The 20,875-nt window shown below is 41.5% G+C and overlaps 1 protein-coding gene across 3 annotated transcripts; it reads right to left on the bottom strand.

The window, feature by feature from the left end:
• Positions 1-123: 123 nt before the first annotated feature.
• osr2 (odd-skipped related transciption factor 2) lies at positions 124-7,345 on the bottom strand. 3 transcript variants are annotated; one of them, XM_034610508.1, is made up of 4 exons: positions 7,305-7,345; positions 1,399-2,088; positions 939-1,038; positions 124-636 (listed from the first exon to the last, which is right to left on the bottom strand). In XM_034610508.1, the coding sequence occupies exons 2-4, from the start codon at positions 2,049-2,051 to the stop codon at positions 454-456; spliced, it is 936 nt and encodes a 311-aa protein (XP_034466399.1). In that variant the 5' UTR covers positions 2,052-2,088; positions 7,305-7,345; the 3' UTR covers positions 124-453. The 3 variants fall into 3 exon arrangements, with proteins under 3 accessions (XP_034466399.1, XP_034466398.1, XP_034466400.1); XM_034610507.1 differs by lacking the exon at positions 7,305-7,345 and adding an exon at positions 3,978-4,214; XM_034610509.1 differs by lacking the exon at positions 7,305-7,345 and adding an exon at positions 3,978-4,214 and having other exon boundaries at positions 124-554.
• Positions 7,346-20,875: the final 13,530 nt, after the last annotated feature.

The raw sequence follows: 20,875 nt of genomic DNA, 5'->3' as shown, positions 1-20,875 counted from the left end.
GATCATAGTAAATGGTTTAATCTAAATATAATCTGTGGTTCAATAACATGGTGTCGCGTGCAAGGTATGCAGAGCAAGAAATAAAAACAGAGCAAACACAGATGTATAATGGAAATATTTATTTCTAAAATACAATTTAACATACTTTAAACTTATGACTGTTTTTTGACAACTTTATAATTTCAAGGCCAGAGAGGAAAATAAAAAACAACATTATGTACATGGTCTTGATATTTACAGGTGGGTGTGAAAGCTGGAAATGGCCATGGCTCCGCTGCTGTCCCATTTGATGTGCAACCAAGCTCCAAACTGTGCGCCAGTGAACGTGTCCTGATTTGGAGACTGTCTTTGAACCATTTGGAAAAAAAGAAAAAACCAGAAGAAGAAAAAGGAGAAGTCGCTGACTTGTCTTCCTGCTTTTTTGTCCATTGTTATTTTGTTAGTCTGTCCAGGCTAGTAGTCCTGATGTGGGCTGTGCGTCAAACTGTGCCGTCGCAAGTCACAGTTGCGCCGAAACACCTTTCCGCAGCGGCCACAGCTGTAGGGCTTGATGTCTGTATGGGTGAGAAGGTGAGTTTTCAGGTTACTTCTTTGATTAAAGGTTCTTCCGCATGTGGGGCATTTGTGGGGAGACTCCTGTTTAGATTTAAAGCAAGCAAAGAATTATTCCCTTTCATTGTGTAGAACTAAAATAAATAAATCCGCTATTGTGTCAGATATAACTCACACTAATTTACACAGTCATTTCTATATAACTTGTATGCGTATTTGTCACTCACATTTTCCTGTTTTCATTTGACAACTGGCTAATTTGAGAGACTTAACAATATCCCCGTGCATGCAGTAGACCGTGTTTAATGATTGAATTTTGATCATAACGCTTGTCATATAGTTCCGTGAGGATAACATCGTGGTGACTGGTAATATTTTCAGCTTACCTGCATATGTAAGGTTTTATGGACGGCTAGAGTTCGAGACTGACAGAATCCTTTCCCACATTCTTGACATTTGAATGGTTTTTCCTTGGAGTGGATGTATCTGTAAAAGCAGAAATAACACTTCATCAGATGCCTGCTCATGCACGGATTTGCTTGTAGCTTTTACAAAACCCCAGAGTCACAGGAAAATCTCCACTGCGCACGTTGTGATTGTCCAACTTTGTGCGTAAAAGTCCTTTGGCGCCCTCATGGAGAAAACTCTGGGAACAGGCCGGACACGTCTCTATGTCTAGAATGAAGAATGTGTTTCTAATAGCCCGTTGTGACGATGTAATTTAGATAAATAAATAAAGGTTATTTGCATTTAAATCGCTTGCACACTCAGGAATGCTGCTGTGAATTTGTGACCCCCTCCTAACGCCGTGCGTAATGAAAACAGTATCTGTAGGAATTGTCTTACCTGTGGTCTCGGAGATGGTCTTGTCTTCGGAAAGCCTTGTGGCAAATATCACAGGTATACGGTCGTTCGTCTGTGTGGGTCCTCTCGTGGATGAGGAGGTTGTAGGACTTGGTGAAATGTCTGCCGCAGAACTTGCAAATAAATTCCTTTTTAGTTTTGGACGGGAGTCTGCCCCGGGTGGGTTTTCTTTCCGGGGACAGCTTGCTCAGCTCGGAGATCGTTCCCCCTAGCCCCGACGCCAACTTCGCCAGATCCGCAGCTTTCGGCGGGTCCTCCTGAGTGGCAGCGAGGGCCAGGTTGGCGAAGTCAAACCTCGGCCTGTCCTTGTGCAGCGACGGGATGCCGTGCCCCATGGCTGCCTGTTTTGGATGAAAGAGCTGCGCTGCGGCTGAGAAGGGTATCGCTGGGAAGGGAAGCCTGGGGTCGACCAGACCCTGCGCAGCTGCCATCTCCGTGATCGTCGACCTCAGTCCTTGAATGTGCGGGTAACCAAGAGTCCAGTGGTTCATGTGCATGGTTTGCACCGCGCTGAGGCCGTACAGTCCCTGCAGCTGGTCAGCTGGGAACGTGTTGACGGCCTGCAGGAAGGAGTAGTTTGTGAGCTGGAGGGCCGGGTGCAGGGGGATCGGAGCGTGCAGGGCTTTGCTCCCCATCTCGACTCAGACCTCTGCAGAAGACACGGTGGTAACCCTGGGGAGGAAAGAAAAAGATGAGCGTTGTGTTTATATGCCACATTAGAGCCGGTAATTATGTGGCTTCGCAGGCAGGCAATGTGTGACCCTCAGTTAGTAAAACCACCTGTTTGCCTTTCTACAACTATTTTACCAGAGACAAAATCTTATGTTTTGTATTTTAATTTATCAATTTAACATCCAACATGAATCGTGTATACCCAAATTATGGCACACATTAATTACTTAAATAAAAAAAAACTTAATTAGGTAAATTAAGTGAACAGCTAATGTGCTGCCGTGTTGTTCTGTTCTGGCAATGATGTGTAAAACCCTGTTTTTCCTCAGCAGAACCACTGACATCATATAAACTCGTATTTTCCGCATTATAACAAAAACAATGTTTGCTCTTTTAAAAAAAGAAGATGCGCTTCAAAGGAATTTTGAGAAACACACCAGTCATCGAAACTGTAACTAAAAGAGGTGGGTGTAAAATTACTCATATGGCTCCAATTAACACTGCAAATTACACATTTAGTTCACTCTGAATGGAACACTAAATCTCATATAATGCAATTAGAGAAGACAAGTTGTATTTGACGGCTGTAGTTGGTGGTTCACAATGCAAAACAAGTGCTCTGTAGGCTATGTCGATTTGTAAGTTTGAAATGTTGCCAGCAGTCATCAAATATGTTATTAAGAGCAGGAACATGAGTCAGAGCAAAACAAATGCTGGCTATATTAACCACAAGAAAGTCACTTCAATCTTCGCTGGAAATCCACGTTTTTTTTATTTATATTTTTGTGGGTGCAGCCAGAATTTTTTTTATAGGCACTAGTATTTTGCTCTTAGCTCTTTTTTATTTTATGCTGCTTGTTTATTGTATAGCAATGGTTTTCCTCCTGTGCAAGGGAACTTGAGGACATTTTTAACCTGTAGTTTAATGTTTGTATTAAATAAAAGCAGAAGCTGCCCATGTCCCCACAATTTAGGACAATATGAGCTGACAATGCAAGAGATTTGCAGGAACATGTTCCATGTTTGTGGGGATGAGAAGTAATGTTTTCCCACACAGGAAAAAAAATCCATCATGTAAATTCAGGACTCCGGATGGTAAAAGCGGGACTGGCAGTGAGCCAGCGGTGCAACAGTGAGCTGACCTTTAGATTTAGACGAAAAATAAGAAAAGGGGTTAAAGGTTATCTATACTTGGATACTGAAGTAAAAAGCTTAGGGTCGTTTTTATATTTTAACACAATGTTTCAACAACGCCTGATGAACCTGAGACTGTGTGGACTGGTATTAGTCTCACCTGTGAGTGACAGTACATTCATGACCTTACATTTGTTCCACAGACATGAAACTCCCCTCTCCACGCTGCTCTCCCTCTCACACACAGTAGCCTGCATGGCATAAGTGTAATTTTGCACGGGTGCAACATAAGTCACCATGCAGGCACTTGCTGTTCTTGTGCGTCTGCACAACTTTGTTCAACCTGTTCTTCTTTCAACAACCTTTGGACCTGCATGCACACTTTGACAGCAGTCTAAGTGCCCTGTCGTGTTCCTCAAAACCCCTTCTCTGGCAGAGGGTTTTACATTTCTGTAAGTCGTGACAAGTCTAAGGCCACCGCTTGTCTCAGCTCTGTTACGTGCTGTGGACCGACACCGGTGATGTCAAAACGTGGGTGAACTCTGACCTCGAAGCTGGTGATCATCACGAAGCAATAATCACCCCGAGAAACATATGATTTAGTGTTTGTCAGTGAAAAGCTGACATTTTTGTTTACTGACAGATTGATATATTTGGTTTACAGCTCAGTTAGAAAGTTAGAACAAGTGGGCTGAGTCAGGTTGGTCCCCTTCATTGCAAAAGACTAACACACACCCTGCCAAACACAATCTTACCCCAATAAATAGCTGCCAAAGGTCCTGCGGTATGTCAGTAATCCACAGTTACTATAGAGGCGACGAGCTCCAATAAAGCGCCGCTGAAAGTTTTCCAAGTTCCAAGTCCACGAAACTCTCATGTAGCCATGCAACCAACTCTGATGTCTCGAGCCTTTGCAGAGATGTGACAAGTTGTGGAAAAGAGACGAAGAAGTTTGGAGGGGGAGACAGCAGCGGTGTGGGAGTCTCCTCCAGAGCGAGGGCTGGAAGTGTGCGTAATGCGCTCCGGTCCTTCACTTTTCAGGGCTCCGGGGCTCCGCAGCGCTCAGCCCGCCCCCCGACACGCCTCCACCCCCCGTCCTCTATCATTAACTCCAATGTTCCTCCTCTGTTTATTTGTGTTTGGATAGCAACTAGGGCTCCAGACCACGGAGAAGCCTGTGCAGCTCAACCTGCCTCCACTGACACCTCTCATACACCATATAGCCAAGTGTGATACCTTTTTTCGGGGACCCGATTGGAAGCGCAGGAGGAAACCCTGATCATTTTTCCCTCCGCCTCGACGCTTTAGAAAACGTGCTTTTGGAAAACACTCGAGCCACTTACAAGGTTTTATTTAAACCAATTTTGACTCGTTTGCTAAAACGGAGGGTAAACCACATTAAATCGTAGCATTTCATGGTGGTTAGAATAAAAAATCTGAGGTTTCAGACAAATAAAAACATCCCTGAGATCAGCAGCATGGTGAATAAATACAAACAGTAAACGCCTTTTAATTTCTTATGCAAAGGATCTGCTCTTTTTTTCTTCTTTAACTTTGATGTGTTTTCGTGTGGAAACATGAATTAAATTATCTTCATCACATCTTCATGAAAACATCACTCAGCTCGTCTGGATAGTTTGACCTGTTTTGTTTACACCTACACAGGTTTATTACAACACAAATCCTTCAACACAGCCCCCATAAGTGGAGTGACTTTTTATTATGTTTGATCAATTGTGTGCAGTAAAAACCCTGTAATATACTGAGGGCATGTATGTATGAACAAAGGTCAACCTTAATCAGAAATAAAATATTTTTGTTTGAATTAAAAATATTCCTAGGCTAGTAGTTACAATTTTATTTTATGTTATTTTTTTTTAAATCTATTAAATTAATTAAAGCGCACTTTAATACACTGTGGTTAGTTTCTGGCCACAGATTTAAGTATAAAATAATTAAGACTTTCAACACCAGAGTCAAAAATCTAAGTTCTCCATTGACAGAGAAATTATGCTTTTTTTACTTCTACAGGTTGTTAACTTATTTACTCTGCCACCGAAAAACTCACTGGGTGTGAATTTATAATGTATTTCGCTATATTTCATTTAATAAAAGTGAACTTATATTTCTGTTTTGAAATGCCGAAACGGTCCATAAATGGTTGTTTTAATTTTTACCTAACATCCTTATAATTTATATGAATGACAAAGCGACTGGTGGACAACTTTCGCTTTTAACACAAATATGCAATTCATAAATGTTCCGTGCAGCAGGACTGACAGGAGGCTTCAGCTGCTGCAGTTGTGTCTCTGCACAGAGTACAAGTCTGCAGCGCCGCCTAATGGTGGTTCAAAAAATAACAAACCGTGTCCCTATCACCAAAGTGTTTGCGGCTCTGACAGAACAGACGATTAGAGCAATTTATAGCAACTTATTCTCTGTCATTAAAAAAGACTGCGTCAATGTGCTGGAATCCATGCTTGGCAATAATATAAAAAAATAAATACTTTTACTTCTCTTGGACTAATAGTGGAAAGATAATAAGATTTTACATGTCCTTGGTGCAGCGGATCCCTCCTGACACATTCAAGCACATTGAAGTCTTGTTAATAATCGGATGGGCGCTGCAGCCTCCTCTCAGTCCCTGATGTTAGAGATAACAGCCACAGTGACTTGTCAGTGACGTTTAGTCTCACCGAGCCTCATTTTCATTTTCTTTGCGCTGCACAACTCTCTCTGCACACAACATGCTTGTGGTTTTCATTCGGTTTCATATCACCCAGGCCTCTGTTTTCACTGTCAAAACACTGAACAATTGTAGACAGATTAGAAGACACACAAACCCCCACATTTCTACATTATAGCCCAGATGATGGCCCCTTCTCAACATATCCCTTTCACTCTGGAAATTTATAACAATGTAAATTGTGTTTATTTTTGGTCCCTGTAAAAAGGCCATTAAAACAGCCAGTGATTTTTTTGGAGAAAAAAATCTCTTGGGCTGGTCTATAATCCAATCACCAATGATTCAATTTGGATTTGTCGCTGTAATCTATATTGTCGAAATTCATTAAAATCTGAGAAAAGATGTAGAATATTTTCCATCTTCCTGTGGGAATCAAGCTTTTTTTGAAGGGGGGGGGGGGGGGGGGGGGTATCTCATATGCAGTCTTTTTAATGTTCCTTACAGGTCATTTGTATGCGGCCTCTGGATTTTATTTTACAGGCAGAGCAATTTGCGCGATACTATTACTGTATTCTTTATAGTCAGAGTAATGTCGGAGCCAGAAAGTTAGTGCCTTGCCCTTTGGCCCTTCTCTGAGTCCCCCGAAGCCGCCATCATTCTCTATGATAATCTGACTCCCACGGAGTATCAGTGTTGCAGCTCAGTGCAGCTGCCAAGCCTGTAATGGCCGACACTCCTCTTCCAATAACACGGTGACAGAAGAGAGGACTAGCTGGATTATTAAGAAACAACTAGAGCACTCATGAGTTTGCACAAAAGATTCAGACACTAGGAATTAACTTTGGACGTTGTATGAATTATTTAGAAATTTTCCTGATAATGATTTTGATATAAAAACGATATTATTGATGTGTAATGTGAGATATTATAGTGTGGATGTTTCAAAATACACATCAGTACATATCGAACTCATTAAGGCAATAACCACTATTGTAAAAAAACACAATAACTATATCTATGATAGATTCATAATGTAAAATCAGAATCATAAATAAAGCTCAGTTAAAGGAAACATTTTAATCAGAGACCAACATATTGAATTGTTTTTACGTTCTTTCTTTCTTTTTTTCTTTCTTTCTTTCTTTCTTTCTTTCTTTCTTTCTTTCTTTCTTTCTTTCTTTCTTTCTTTCCTTCTACTTCAATAGAATAGCTATAACATGGTGTCATGACAACCTGGCGTTGCGCTATTAATCTATATCCAATGTCTCAGCACCTAATACGTGACTATCTGGTATCATTGATATAATATACAGATGAGTATATTGGACCTTTATATATCCTGTCACAGAGCGTCACCTTACTTTCCAGTGGCACAGCTCGGCCGTGCTGTACTCACATGAAGGGTCCTGCAGGGAGCGTAGAGCTGCTGCCTGTTTCTGGAGGCTGACTGGGTTCGTGTCTCTGTGCTGTCTTGCTGTGTGCGTGCTGGCAGACAGGATGTCGGGTCCACATTGTAAGAGCAGGGGGGAGGTGAACCTGTGACTCTTACCTGCCTGCTGCGGTTTCGAAGCCCCCACATCCCCACCTACAGTCTCACTCATCTTTTCCCGCAGCAGCAGCTCTCAGGATGGATGTTTTTCATTCAAAGACCCTCTTGTCACATTTTCCTTAACATCACAGGTTGTTTTTTTTACTTAAACTGTGCACTTCTGCAAATGTTTTTAATTTTTTTTTAAATACAGTCTGTTTTAAATAAATTCATAATAAATTAGGTACAATAAATACAACTGACTAATTGAAATGATTATCATGCAAATCATTCATAAATATAAAGGGAAATAGAAAATAGTAAATAATAGTAAACATGTCTGCTGTGCATGTGATACAATCTGCTATTGAAATATATTATTTTGCAGTTTACATTGTATTAATGTGGTGTATTGTGCCATTCATATAGCACTAAACCTTCTGCATGTTTCGACAAGTTTTTGGCCTTTATAAAAATGCAGTGTAGGACGAAGTATTTAAGACAACCTATCTAAAATAAATGTATTTATTTATGCAGCTGTGTTCTACAAACCTCTAATTTGAGGAACCCCTAAAGCTCTGTACAAGTTTTTATTTAGGTAATTTTACTGATTACCTAAATATCACTGTAATATTGTTCACATTGGTAATGAAGCTGATGTCAGTGCTGATATTTTCAGTTTCTTTACTGAATTTGGAAAAAGACAATTACAGGATTAAAAAACACACGCACACCAATCAAATAAAAATAAATGAAGTCACACATATTTTCACCAGTCTAAATAAATTAGGTGAATTGAAACTTTGTCTCTAAACTGGTTTGAAAGGCCAGCTGGGGATGACATTGTGCAGAACCTCACTTTCCTGGACAGTGCAGCGCACACTGTAACTCAACTGTGACATGCTCTGCCCTCTTGCTTCACTATACAACAGTGCCCCCTATTGGTTCAAACTTAAATTACAATTTCTGCAACCCATGGCATTACCTTCAGCTGTCATTAAGTGATGAGTGCTTGCTTGTTGGCTTTAGAAATGGGATGATTGGTCATAATGGGGCACTGACATTAGGAAAGGATTAACATTTATAAAATGATCAGCCTTTAGAAATACACTACATGCCTTACACTACATTACTCTGCTCTGTAGGAAATAAGAAGTGTTCAACTAAATGATCAATTCATCTTTTATGAGAACACACAGATTTAAGTATATGTATAAATCTCACCCAAAACTTTGTACATGAGAAAAACAAGAATATAACCCCATCAAGCGTGAGTGGGTTGTGATGAGGGATCGGGTACTGCCAGTGTGTAGTTTATATACACTGCATTTCTCTGGTCTCCTGCATGATCTCTTCTCCATCTGCTGTCCATTGCCACTCTCTTCACTGGTCTCCTGCCATCTGTTTAACAGTGCTCAGCACCTTTGCGTGACCAAATGCAACGTCATCCACTTTGCCAGAGAGACATAGGGAAGAAAACCGCCATGATATCGTGCTCCCTCAACCAATAAAACCCACCAGTTAATGCTGCTCAAGCCCAGCACCAAATCCCATTTGTCAGCAAATAGCTTCCTTTCAGTTGTCTGCTGGCCAGGCACTTCTGTATAGCTCCCTGCCATTAACATGACATCTTCAGTTATTTGTTGTCTTGTGTGATGGCAAGCAGAGTGCCGGAGAAGTGAGGAGACAGAGCAAAAATAGGGATCTGTGCATGATCATAAGTGTGCCTCGAAAAAAAATGCCTGATCAGACATCTGATCTCTGTTAAATCGGCAGCTCGTTTAACTGACAGTCTGGTAGCCTAAAAGTCCACACCATACCAGCGTTTATATGAGTGCACACTCACAAGAGTTAATATAAACCTTAACTAACATGTTTATAGCATGGTCAGTCTGTTTTTACTATGTGAAAATTCATAGGTGGAAGAAGAAAGTGCAGCAAAATTGTCTGCCAAGCCTGTGGTGAAATGCAGAGATGGAGCAAAGGTTGAAATGATAGAAGAGCATTGAGACCTAGACATACTAGGATGGAAGTGTGAAGAATTGTTGGAAAAGAATGGATATAACATAAAAAAAGTTTGAACTTTTGCTTTAAAGCTGCTCTGACAGGTCACACGAAAACCAGAATATTTTAATTCACATAACCACATAACCACACTACCACATACCACTTTCTAAGTTGTGTCTTTGTGGGCCCAAAGCGTTCAAAGGTACAACTCTACTGCCTGAACTCCCTGTGGCAGATCAGCTCCTGCTGGTGAGGTGATGGACAGTAAAACTCTCCCAGCACCTGTTTCCTGGCCACGCTCAAGTGTTGTTAATAGGCTGATGAGAGACGTTTACAAAGTTACTGCAGTGCACTGGAGGGATAAAGCAGCAGAGCGTAGAGCGTCTCATCCAGTCAGTCAGAACTGACATTTTTAAAAGGTCCTAGTGACTGCTGCATCTGTCCAGTACGTGTGGGTGAGGTGGAAGGGTGGAAACAGAGCAAAGATAGAGTGATGAAAGCAAGAGATGGAGAGACTTAACAGTGCTTGGGTGGAAGGAAGAAAGATGAAGAAATGGCGGAATGGAAGAATGGAAGGAGGGACAAATGACAAATGAAGAAGCAGTGGAAAGATGGAGGGATATGGTTATAGAGGGATCGAGGGGTAGACAAATGACTCTCAGAGGTTGTTGATCCAGACTACTAGTCATGATTTAGTGAAATCGAGCCGCCTTTAAAAGCATTTCTGTAAGATGAGGAATGAATAATGCAATGGACCGAGTCATTTTCCCACATCAACAGCAACAACAATAATGTTCATCCTGTGTGATTTCATATAATTTCTTTATTCCCCTGCCTTTCTCTCCCTTTGTGATGTGCCAGACGTATGCACATTAGAACGAGAGTCAGGAAATGGCTTTCCACTTCAAAAACGAGAGCAGATCCTGAGGCTATTACAAGTGGGACCATTGGCTGTGAAGGGCCTTTGGGAGAGCTACACTATAGACAGGCACTTGTCTTGGAATCTCATAAGAGCAGAGGACAATATAATTAAATGTACCCACAAAGAGAGATATTTCCTCTGTGTGTTATCATTATTCTGCCAATGAGATATTACTCTCGTAAAAGACTCAGAGGCTGATTGTTTTTTTTTCTTTCTCAATGTTAAAAATATCTCTGCTGGCTGGAGTCCGGCCTTGTTTCTACCCTCCCTCTCATTTCCCTCCCACTCTTTGAACTGAAATAGCATAATCTTTATTGAATGGACTTTTGTGTCAATGATGGATTTCTCCTCAAATATGGTTTGAATTAATAGTTTGGAGGCATGTATGGTTGCATTTAGTGTGTGGACGTGCATGCAGACACACAAGCATGCAAAAAGCTTTCAGGCATTATTACATGGCGCACATACAATCCTGCTAACTCACGCACACAGTGAGTTAATGTTAATGTGCACAGGTGCAGTCTTTGGGGAGGTTGCGTTTGCTCTCTCATCAGTCACACTGTAATCACTTTGCTTCCAGCCCAGTAAATCACCATCTTTCACTGATGCCTTTATGGGATGCATGTTCACAACTTGTAGCCTGGGAAAAGTTTGACCACCACCAGGAATACATTACAGCTTCTGCATCCATACAGTTACACAGCCCAGGCAGTACAGTCATACACAGACAGGAAATATTGTTTTATAAATGTCTACTTAGTTGTGAAATTATTTGTGCTTTTAATAGGGGTTTAAGCTGTTTACGACATATGGGTGAGAGTGGAGTTACTGGTGGGGGGAGGGGGGCACCTTGGCAGCTGTGGATGTTGGCAGGTTGCACAGCTCCACCAAATCCATCCCGGGGAGGTCCCAATGACCTGTTTTATACTAACACTGGTGCTTTGTCGTAAAAACCAAGAGGAAGTCGAGTCACAACTTGAATATTTGTTTGAAGTGGATGGAAAATGTCCTCCTGGATCAAGACCATGAGAGTGTTGTGTGCTGCTGTGTCGGATCAGAGTGGAAATGCACAGAAAAACAGGCTACTTTGTTTTTACATGGACTCTAGATTGGTGCCCAGGTTCTGGTAAAATACTTCTTATACCACCACGGAGAGAAAACCACATTCCCTTGCTTACTCTTTTGGATGGAAACACTCTCTAGTCACTGGTGTTCAAATGCTGTAATTGGACGTTCAGGGTCTTGCAGCGAGAGGTGTGATGCAGTGTTACAACTGCTCACAAATCACACATTTCTCACCTCTGTGGAGGTTCAAATAGTGGCTCCAGCATTCACATGGCCATACCACTACTATTGCTGATGTGTTCAATATTCACACAACACAGTCATGAACAATACAGGTGGAGAAAACTGCCTGTGTAGAAAAGCGCTTTGGATTTGGTTTAGATTTAATGTTTACTAAAAGTCTTGAATTTTACTTGTCCATGTAATGAAAAATGTGTCTCTGCATGCAGTGTGCGTCAGAGTGATGGATGGTGGAAGTGTGTTCCAGGATTATGTTTTATGAAAGTTAAGGGCCCAAGGGTTGGTCTGTGAAGCACATAATCTCAGTCAAAGAGCTGGGCAGGATGGACCAATAGGCTCTATTATTAAACACCTCTGAGAGGGCAGAGAGCTGGTGGTGGACCTCGCACATCCACATTAACAATCAATGGCAGCTCTCATCACACGTCCTTACCATTTGGGCATGAAATTAAAAATGCTTCTCAAGAACCCACTATGCAATTCCTACTAAGCATAGGAATTGCATTATTATGCAGAGACACAATTTGAAAGGGCGATCTTTGACTTCATTTAAATGTGGTGTCATGTTATTCCCTTGTGCTATCTTTCCTTTTTTTTGTTCATGCCGAGGGTTTTATCTTAAAGGAGAAAAAACAGGGTAATACTTTTGGCAATATGTTCCAGATTTGATGGTACGAATGAGAATTGGCCATAAATGATGTGGTATTGATTTCACATGTGGAGAGGGACAACAAGAGCCCAGGCAGGAGAGGAGGAAGGGGAAGGCAGTCCTTATGATGTTCATGTAGGGCTTGCTGGGGGCTCCAGGGGCCCGGGAGCTGGTTGCTCAGCACTGGGGGCCGTTAAAAAAGCTATAAAAAAAAGTTCCATATCCACAATTATTCAGACTTTTCAGATTTATAAATCTCTGCTAATGCTCATGGTGGATGTATTAGTGGTTTAAACATGGAAATTCATTGTTGCTCCCTCGGTAACAGTGCACTGGGTAATTATAAATAAGCCCATAAAGTCAGTAGATTTTTTAAATAGAATCTGGCCCAGTAGGTTTGGTAGTTCACGGTGACCCATGAAGGTCAGTTTGTAACAGATTGAAAGATGGGTAGTGTAGGGTTTTATTGTACTGTAACACTGACACAGCTGAGATATTACAAACATTCCTGAGCCCTGCCCTTCTAGTTTATGTCTGATGTCTGTGTCGTTTCTTGTTCACTACTTAACTACTGAGTGATTGACTTTTAAGTGGTTGCGAGGTGTCACGCAAATTAATGAACCCACAGAGATTTACCACTTGTCTCTGCAGTTACCTCAGCTCTGTGCAGCGTCTTTCAGCTCATTAGAAATTCCATGAACACCACATTTACATGGACACCAATATTCCGATATTAACCCGATCAGTTCATACTCAGAATAAGCGATAAAGAAATGAAGATATGTAAAGTATTCCGACCTTAGTTACACTATGTAGACATATACTGTATATGTCTTAATCATATTATAACATTCTACTTTTTACAGCACTTTGCGACATCGACATATAGCAATTACCAACTGCTTGCCGCAGTAGGTAGCAAGTTGCTCAAAAAATGATACCTGCTCTGCACCAAACGGCAGAGAGAGTGATTTAGCAACAAGCAAATACAAATAGCGAAGGCTGATATGTTTATCGGAAGTTAGTGGAGACTAAAAACAGAGCTAAAAGTACAGTCTCCTTGTTGATAGAAACATGATGCCAAAGGAATAGTCAAGTTGCTCCATATCTACTGGATGTATTAATAAGTAACAGTGTGCCAACAAGTATTCTATATCGATTTAAAATCTGATATGTCAGTGTTATGTTAACAACTTGTTTCTGCTGCCTTCAAGTGGCCAAAAAGGGAAAATAAAAAATCGGATCAAATCGAATAAGACTTCTTCACAACAAATTCTTTGTATGCTCATTCATCATAGTCTATATGCTGTAGAGATTTGAAGTGGCAGAGCGGAAGTTCCCTTCTCAGAGGAGCAGAGTTTATGAAGAAGGCTTTTGCTGTGGAGTTGAAGTTCAGCACATGTAACTTTAGCAAGCTGCAGCTGGCTGGGACTGGGGAGCTGGTAATGTTTATCATGGTCCACATGGCTAATTTGTGTGTTTTTATTTAGCTGTTGTGTATCTGGGACTTTTGGTTGGAGGCTGACGTGGTATGGAATAAGGGAGGGGGGGGGGCAGCAACAGTCAACAGATGCTGTAAAAGTGACCGCAGGGAGGAAGCAGAGCAAATGCTGCTCATTACAGTGCTGACTGCAGCCCAGTGGCCCAGTAACCAGCAAAAATCAGCCCCATGTCTATGACTCCACAGCTGGAGATCAGCTGATCCTCACTGGCTTCACTTACAGTCAAGTCCCATTCACTTCTCCTTTGCGCCACATGAAAAAAGAGCAATCGTAGCAGCCATGGTTGTACAAGGAGAGATCAATCAAATTAAATACATGGTCCAGGAGTGTTTATCAAAGTTAACGCTTAAGTTGTTTACTCATGTTGACTAAGCTTGTGCTATGATTCCCGTGATCAGTTTTTTTTCTGTCAGTCCAGGATCACTTGACAGACAGTTCAGGACACTCCCAATTCAGCAGTACCTACAATAAAGTACACCACATCTGAGGTGGTCAGATTTCATTGTCAGTGGAATTCTACATTGTCTGGACACTGTCCAGTCCCATTATTCATCTGAGAAACATAGAGGGCTGGAGGAAAATGAACAAACTGAATTAAATGCAACCACATGAGGTGCATAACAGACATTTTCAGGCCAAGTGTGGCTAACCAGAAATGCCCTCAAAAGATCAGATATCGAAAAGCACATTGAAAAGACAAGTGAAACTGCAAGCTTATAGACTCAACTGGCTTAGATAGACTATTTGTCAATTCAATTACTCATTTGACTTCTTATCATAAAGATCTGAGGCCTCATTTATAACTGTTGTGTACGCAAAAAATAGGGTCTGAAAGATGTGGACGCCACTTCTCATGCAAGAGTTGGGATCTATAAAAACAAACATCATGGGAGAAGGTGCGCACCATGTGTGATAACTGCATGCATACGAACATGGGAAAGTGGCGATGCGGTCGTGAGGTGGTGAATTGGAGCAGAATATAAATCCAATTTATCATAAACATTTAAACCAGCAGTGGTTGTGTTATTTGTTCTCGCACGACATAACTGTTCCATATGAACCTTCAATTGTAAAAGACTACTCAAAGCAAATTACCGACTGTACCATTAGACAGCAGAGTTGCAGAACTGAGGGATTAATAGTTTCTAATGTCTTTCAACACTTCGCATACATCACCAAGTACGACTTCAATTTTATTATGATGTGTCTGTTTAAAATTGATGCGGTGAACATGATTGTGCTATCAGGCAGATAGAGCGCACAGAGCAAAGTGGAGACCACTTACAAAAATTAAATAAACTGTATTCAACTTCAAAATTTCATTTCCAAAAGATGTCCCAGGGTGGAGGTTAGGAAAGCACTGATTGTTGCGATCAATCTTTTTAGATGTGAAGTAATCAGTCCAATTGCAGTGAACATAAATACTTCCCATGATGATGACTGAATCATCAGCTGATTTAGATTCTCCAGAGCTGTGATCTTTGATCTGCTGTAACAAGTTCCCTCACATTCTGACGGTGCAAAGCAATGTTCTTTTTTATTCCAGACTCTGTTCTTTCTGCTGTATTCACTCTCAGTCACTGGACTAACCACAGAAGCAACACGTTACCACCAAGTAATATGTCTTTTTCATCTAAACCTCCACTTCAGAAATGTTGCACTTCTTCTTCCTCTTCCTTGGTGCAATGGTTTATTAGAAACCCATTGATCACCAGGGTCATCTCATATTCATTAGTTGCTTTGCATAGATCATTTATGATTGAATGTGAGTGTGTAGAGGGCAGAATATGAGGCAGATGCACATACGCACGCTGCAGGTGGACTGTGTCTTGTAAAGGAAACATTGCGTTCAGGTGTGCGTACGCACGGTTTTATAAATCTGATTATTTTTTGGCATACGACATTTTTGGCTTTTGTTCACACTTAAACTTTTGGTATGAATCCTGTGCATTGTTTTATAAATGAGGTCCCAGGTCATAATGGCATTTGGAGCCGTGTACCTCTAAAATGCATCACATAATAACATGGATGGCCTGTTTTTAATGTTATGCTTCTCAAATACAAACAAAATTGTATTTGAGATGCATAACATTAGAAACAGGCCATTCATATTAGCTGGTTCCTGTTTTCATCATGATAAATTGGATGGTATTACTATTCATTATCTCAATTATTGTTTGACTCAGCCTGTAAGTGAGAAAAAAATACATTTTCCCAGCTCCTCACTGACTGAATTAACAGTCCAGTGCAAGCGTGTCCATTGAGCTGATTTAATTGGGCTGTGAAACCAATGTGAGCAATGTTGCTAACCCCAGTCAGGAGTCAGACAGCGGTGCGGGGCTCACCAGGGGTGACATCGGGCCCCATTGGATGGACAGGCTGGGAACTGTAAACCTGAAACACTGGGAGCCTAAGCTCCATGTGTTTACCTCGCTGCTTTTACAAGTGATGTCACCACGTTGTAAAAAGATACAGTACTCGATGGCCCCGTCCTTTTGTGACTATTTGAGAGAATAAACATGGACTAAGTGTTTGGAGGGAGATGGAAGGGGAGGCTGGAGGGTAGTGGAGAATCGGGCTCCTGTGGTGCATGGTATGTCCAAGCAGTTGAGGTGGGCTGCAGGGATCTGTAACTGTCCAGGTGCTGTGAGCTCGAACCCAGAGACTGTCGGCCGAGCCCTGCTCACTGCAGAAGAGGGAGATCCTGCCTAGAAGTTCTCAGCTATACTGCCTTTTAATGTGCAGGGCTTCAACAACAAAAAACACCAACTCCTGATGATTTGTCTTGGCTCTTCAGTGTACATCTATTATAGTATTTGTTTTCTCTCTTGAAATAGAGTGAATCACACCTTCAACAATGATCCTCCATTTGAAAGCACTTTTCATTCCAGCTTGTTGGAATTCCACAAATATTTCGCTTCCACATCAGAGACCCGCTCTCTTTCTTCCTCTTAATGACTGTGCCCTAACTAACAGTTTTTGCAGTAACAGAAATTCTCTTTACATTAGTCAAAGCAGCAATGTGTGGTGTAAGTGTAGCCCTATGCGTATAGGCAATGAAACAGCTTGTGTTTTATGTGATCTCTCTGGGCTCAGGCAGCTGGGTGGGTTGTGGGAGCTGTGTTAACCTACAGTGCCGGGGGTCCTGGTATGCACTGCAGAGGTGTAAAGCAAGCTAAGAAATTCCAGCCCAGAACAAAACAATGAACAAAATCTGGACATTTGGATACTGTAGGGACGTCTTTGTAGAATTTGCATGACTCTGCAGGGAATCACGACATAAAAATTGCTCATGGTGTTACATTTCCCTGTTGCCCTGAAACCCTGTCTTTCTGTTAACTCCGACAAATGATGTCACAAACACGGACAAACCAGACCACTGGAATACTGAAGCAAGCATTTATGCCTCTCTGGTCATTTTTCTGATGAGACCTCTGCTGTCCTGCTGCATTGCTCTGTCTCTTGGTTCAAGTGTACTTGTATAGTTCCTTGGCTTGGACTTTTATTAGCTTTTCCCGTGCCTCAAAGAACTTGGCCCAGTCTGGTTCTCCTCGGCACATTCCCACTAATGAAGTGCACATTCTGCTGGAGCGCTTGGCCGTGTTCAGCTCCTTGGCCACCCCTTAATGGGAATTTCCCCTTCTTCCATGCATCCTCGTCTGCTCCGCTCTCTGCCATTGCCACTCTGGTGTGTGTGACTCATGTCCTCAACAGCCAGCCATCAGCCAGGGGACATTTGATTCATAAACCTTCTTACACTTGTTTGCCACTGTTGGACTGGTTGGCCGACTAACTGGCTGCCGGATTTGTTAAAGGGCTGACTTATTGCCGGAGTAGGTGGCTTAGAATGGGATCAAGAGTTAGCGGTTGAGACACTGAGTGACATTGAACAGTGGACCGTTTAAGTCGGTTTAAATCAAGAAAATATCCATCATCTCCCCTGACACATTCAAGAGGGCACTTTCAGGTACTGAGGCTGACGCTGCAGACAGGCCATCTCAATTTCCAAACCCCATCTCGGAATTGTGAAAATAAACCAGGCTTTGATGGATGAAATGATTTCAAACATGACTACTTGCTTCCATGTTTTACAACTCCTAGAATTAAGACAGACCACCGGTGACAGCACCTGCTGCTCCATAACTGCAAACCAAATTAAACTGTACCAAGTGCTTTTTTTATTCCATTAGGAGCCTCTCTGCATCTGATATTTTGGAGAATCTTAATCACTGGAAAAATAAACCTAGTCTGTTTTCATTACACAGCTCAATGAGGATGAGATAGTCTACATCCTCAAATCAACCTTGAAGGGCCTGTGCTATCTGAATTTTATGAGGGAAATCCACTGGGAGATGAAAGCTGGGAATATAGTCTGTGACGGGGGAGGTCATGCGAAACTGGCTGATTCTGGCCTGGCTAGATATTTGACGGTGAGCTTTGATTCCACTGGGCCTTCCACTCTCTAAAAGTCAACACAATAAAATCAGGTCTCGCTTGGAGAATATGGCATATGATAATCATTCCGGTCCACAGTGGCTTCACTGATATTAAATTAACCTTTGTGATGCAAAATGCCTCAGAGCTGTGGAAGAGGGGAGTGTATATTTCCTTGCAGTACTTGCTTACATTTACGTCCAAAGAATGCTGCTGGGCCGGCAGCTCTTGCAAAACGTTTAGAGCCCCTCATGAACTTTAATCTTTTCAGAATCTATAAAGCACTTCAGAGCTGCCATGCAGGGAGACATAAGCTAGGGATAGTGGACAAGAAGCTAGAGTCTTCAGTCTGTGCAGTTAATTCTCATCATGAGTAGTTTTCATGTTTCCAACAGAAATTTGTGGTTTGGGTGCTTGCTGCCTACTGAGGGAGTTTTTACTTTTCCCACACTGGCTTATCTTCACTGCACTTATCCTATTCCTATTCAGTGTTGGTCTGAGGAGGGTCAGAGAGCAACTCTCATCTCAGACACAGACACAGATCTGTGTGACTAACCACCTAGGGGGTTAGTCACACAGATCTGTGTCTGAGGGCAGGAGATATACAGTCTAGTGGCTAAACAAGTTTAATCGGAAAAGTTACAAAATGTGCAAAATTATAGAAACACATATGCATCACACAATGTAATATTAGACCCCGCCTCCTTCAATGAGTGCGAAGTGCGCCTGCAGTGGCACCATCACTCATGAAGAAACACCTGTAATGGATTTAGAAGAGATCACTCCCGAGAGGGAATGGGCTATACACTTTACTTTGAATGCTTTAAATATACTAGTGCAGTGCCTATTCTAAACCTGCCTGTTAGGAATCCGGCTGTTGACCTGTTTATCTGCAATGAAGATTTTAAAGTCAATGTTTTTCATCAAATGAAACTGAATTTCCTTTATTACTATAATATTTTATTTAAGTTTGAAAGATCTCAACTGATGTAATTTTTTCACACATTGCATGTCGGCTGTCTCAGAGATCTGTTAAGCAATCAACACCATGTTCAGACCCAAGTTCACAACTTTTCTTAATAAAACCTCTACAATGCAGCTCAATATGAACCATTACAGCAACAAATGGAAGACAAATTAACAAACGAAAATTGTTGCCATGACAGAGATTAGCACCTGTGTGTCTGTTTCTCAGGCCGTTATGGTGAAATAAAAAGAATCCAATTATCAAAATGATGTGGTAGCGATTTTGACCTGTGGTTTGACCCAGTTGCCAACCACAGCTGTAGTTTATCCAAGGACATAGAAGAAGACATGTTCAACTTGGTCCACAGACTGAAGGCCCACTGCCCCTCCCCCACTGACTGCTACAAGCTAGGGTCACCCATTAATTCCATTTTTATCAATATTAAATGTATCGAAAATCCCAATCTTACCAAATTCAGCAATGCAGTCTCAGGCAGTTCACAATAAACATGCTGAAGTATGAAGATGATAAGTTAAATGATTTGCGAGATATGCTTTCCATATACAGACGGACAGAAAGACAGTTTGTGGAATAAGCAGGTAGATTGAAAAGCAAGTACATATTTACTTTTACTAAAGTAGAAATGTTAATGTTGTAATTTAGCTTTAAGTTGAGAACATTTTTGTCTTTTTATTTATATTTCTACTTCAGTCAAATGTTGAGTACTTCCTCCACCACTGGAGTGGCCTAGGGGTTTGCAGTCCTTCAAGACCAACACTGGCAGGCTTCCACCCTGCCGAAGTGTCCTTGAGCAAAACACTAATCCCTACAATTTCCAGGAATGCTGCCCAGGGACTGTTCCTGACCTGTTACCTCCCTGGGGAGAGGGGCAAGTGGTAACAGAATTTGCCCTTTGGGACCAGTAAAAATGGAAATTTATTATTTTTAGACGCAAAAATAATGAGAAGGAAAATGACTGCGAGAGAAAACACAAAACAATTAATCTTCATCTTCTCTCTTTTCAGTGATTTAGAGTTCGCTGTTCCTCAACAGACTTTTCAACAAGAGCTGATGACCAGTACTTTCAGGTCCGTCCACTTATTTTAACCTAAACTGCTGCAGACAGGAATGATCTGCTGCTGCTGCTGGCTGGGTGGTCTGTGGCCTATAGAGCATAAATGCACCATTACTTACCTGACTGCATTGTTTTACTGTTTGGACCCTTAGCCTGTTTTGCTAAGCGCTTGATGATTTAAAGAGATCCATAAAAACTGTAGGACCATGACCCTCAATAACCTGAATTGGCTGCGACTAAGATGGACTGACACAGACGAGCTAGAGCTAGGTGGAGCTAGAACGAGGGTGTTACAGTTTCAATTTAAAATGGTTGGGATGTATACAGTATCTATCTATCTATCTCTGTCTCTCTCTATAAACCATTTTAAACTACAGATTCAACATATGTAACGCAGAAATAATTTGAGGAGCAAAATATGTTTGATTTAGATTCAACAAATCTGCAAAGTTCATCATGCGTTTCTGCATCAAGGCCGTGAGGGAAGAGAGAAGGGTAATAGCGTGTAATGGTGATGTATTTTACAGGGTCATCCTTGTTCTTGTTTGGAGGCCTTTGTCTTTTACTGAAACACTTAA

The sequence above is a fragment of the Hippoglossus hippoglossus genome, chromosome 16 (genome assembly GCF_009819705.1).
Source record: "Hippoglossus hippoglossus isolate fHipHip1 chromosome 16, fHipHip1.pri, whole genome shotgun sequence".
In the NCBI taxonomy this organism is placed as follows: Eukaryota; Metazoa; Chordata; class Actinopteri; order Pleuronectiformes; family Pleuronectidae; genus Hippoglossus; species Hippoglossus hippoglossus.
The sequence above is the reverse complement of the archived record's forward strand: the minus strand, read 5'-3'. Positions and strand labels throughout refer to the sequence as shown.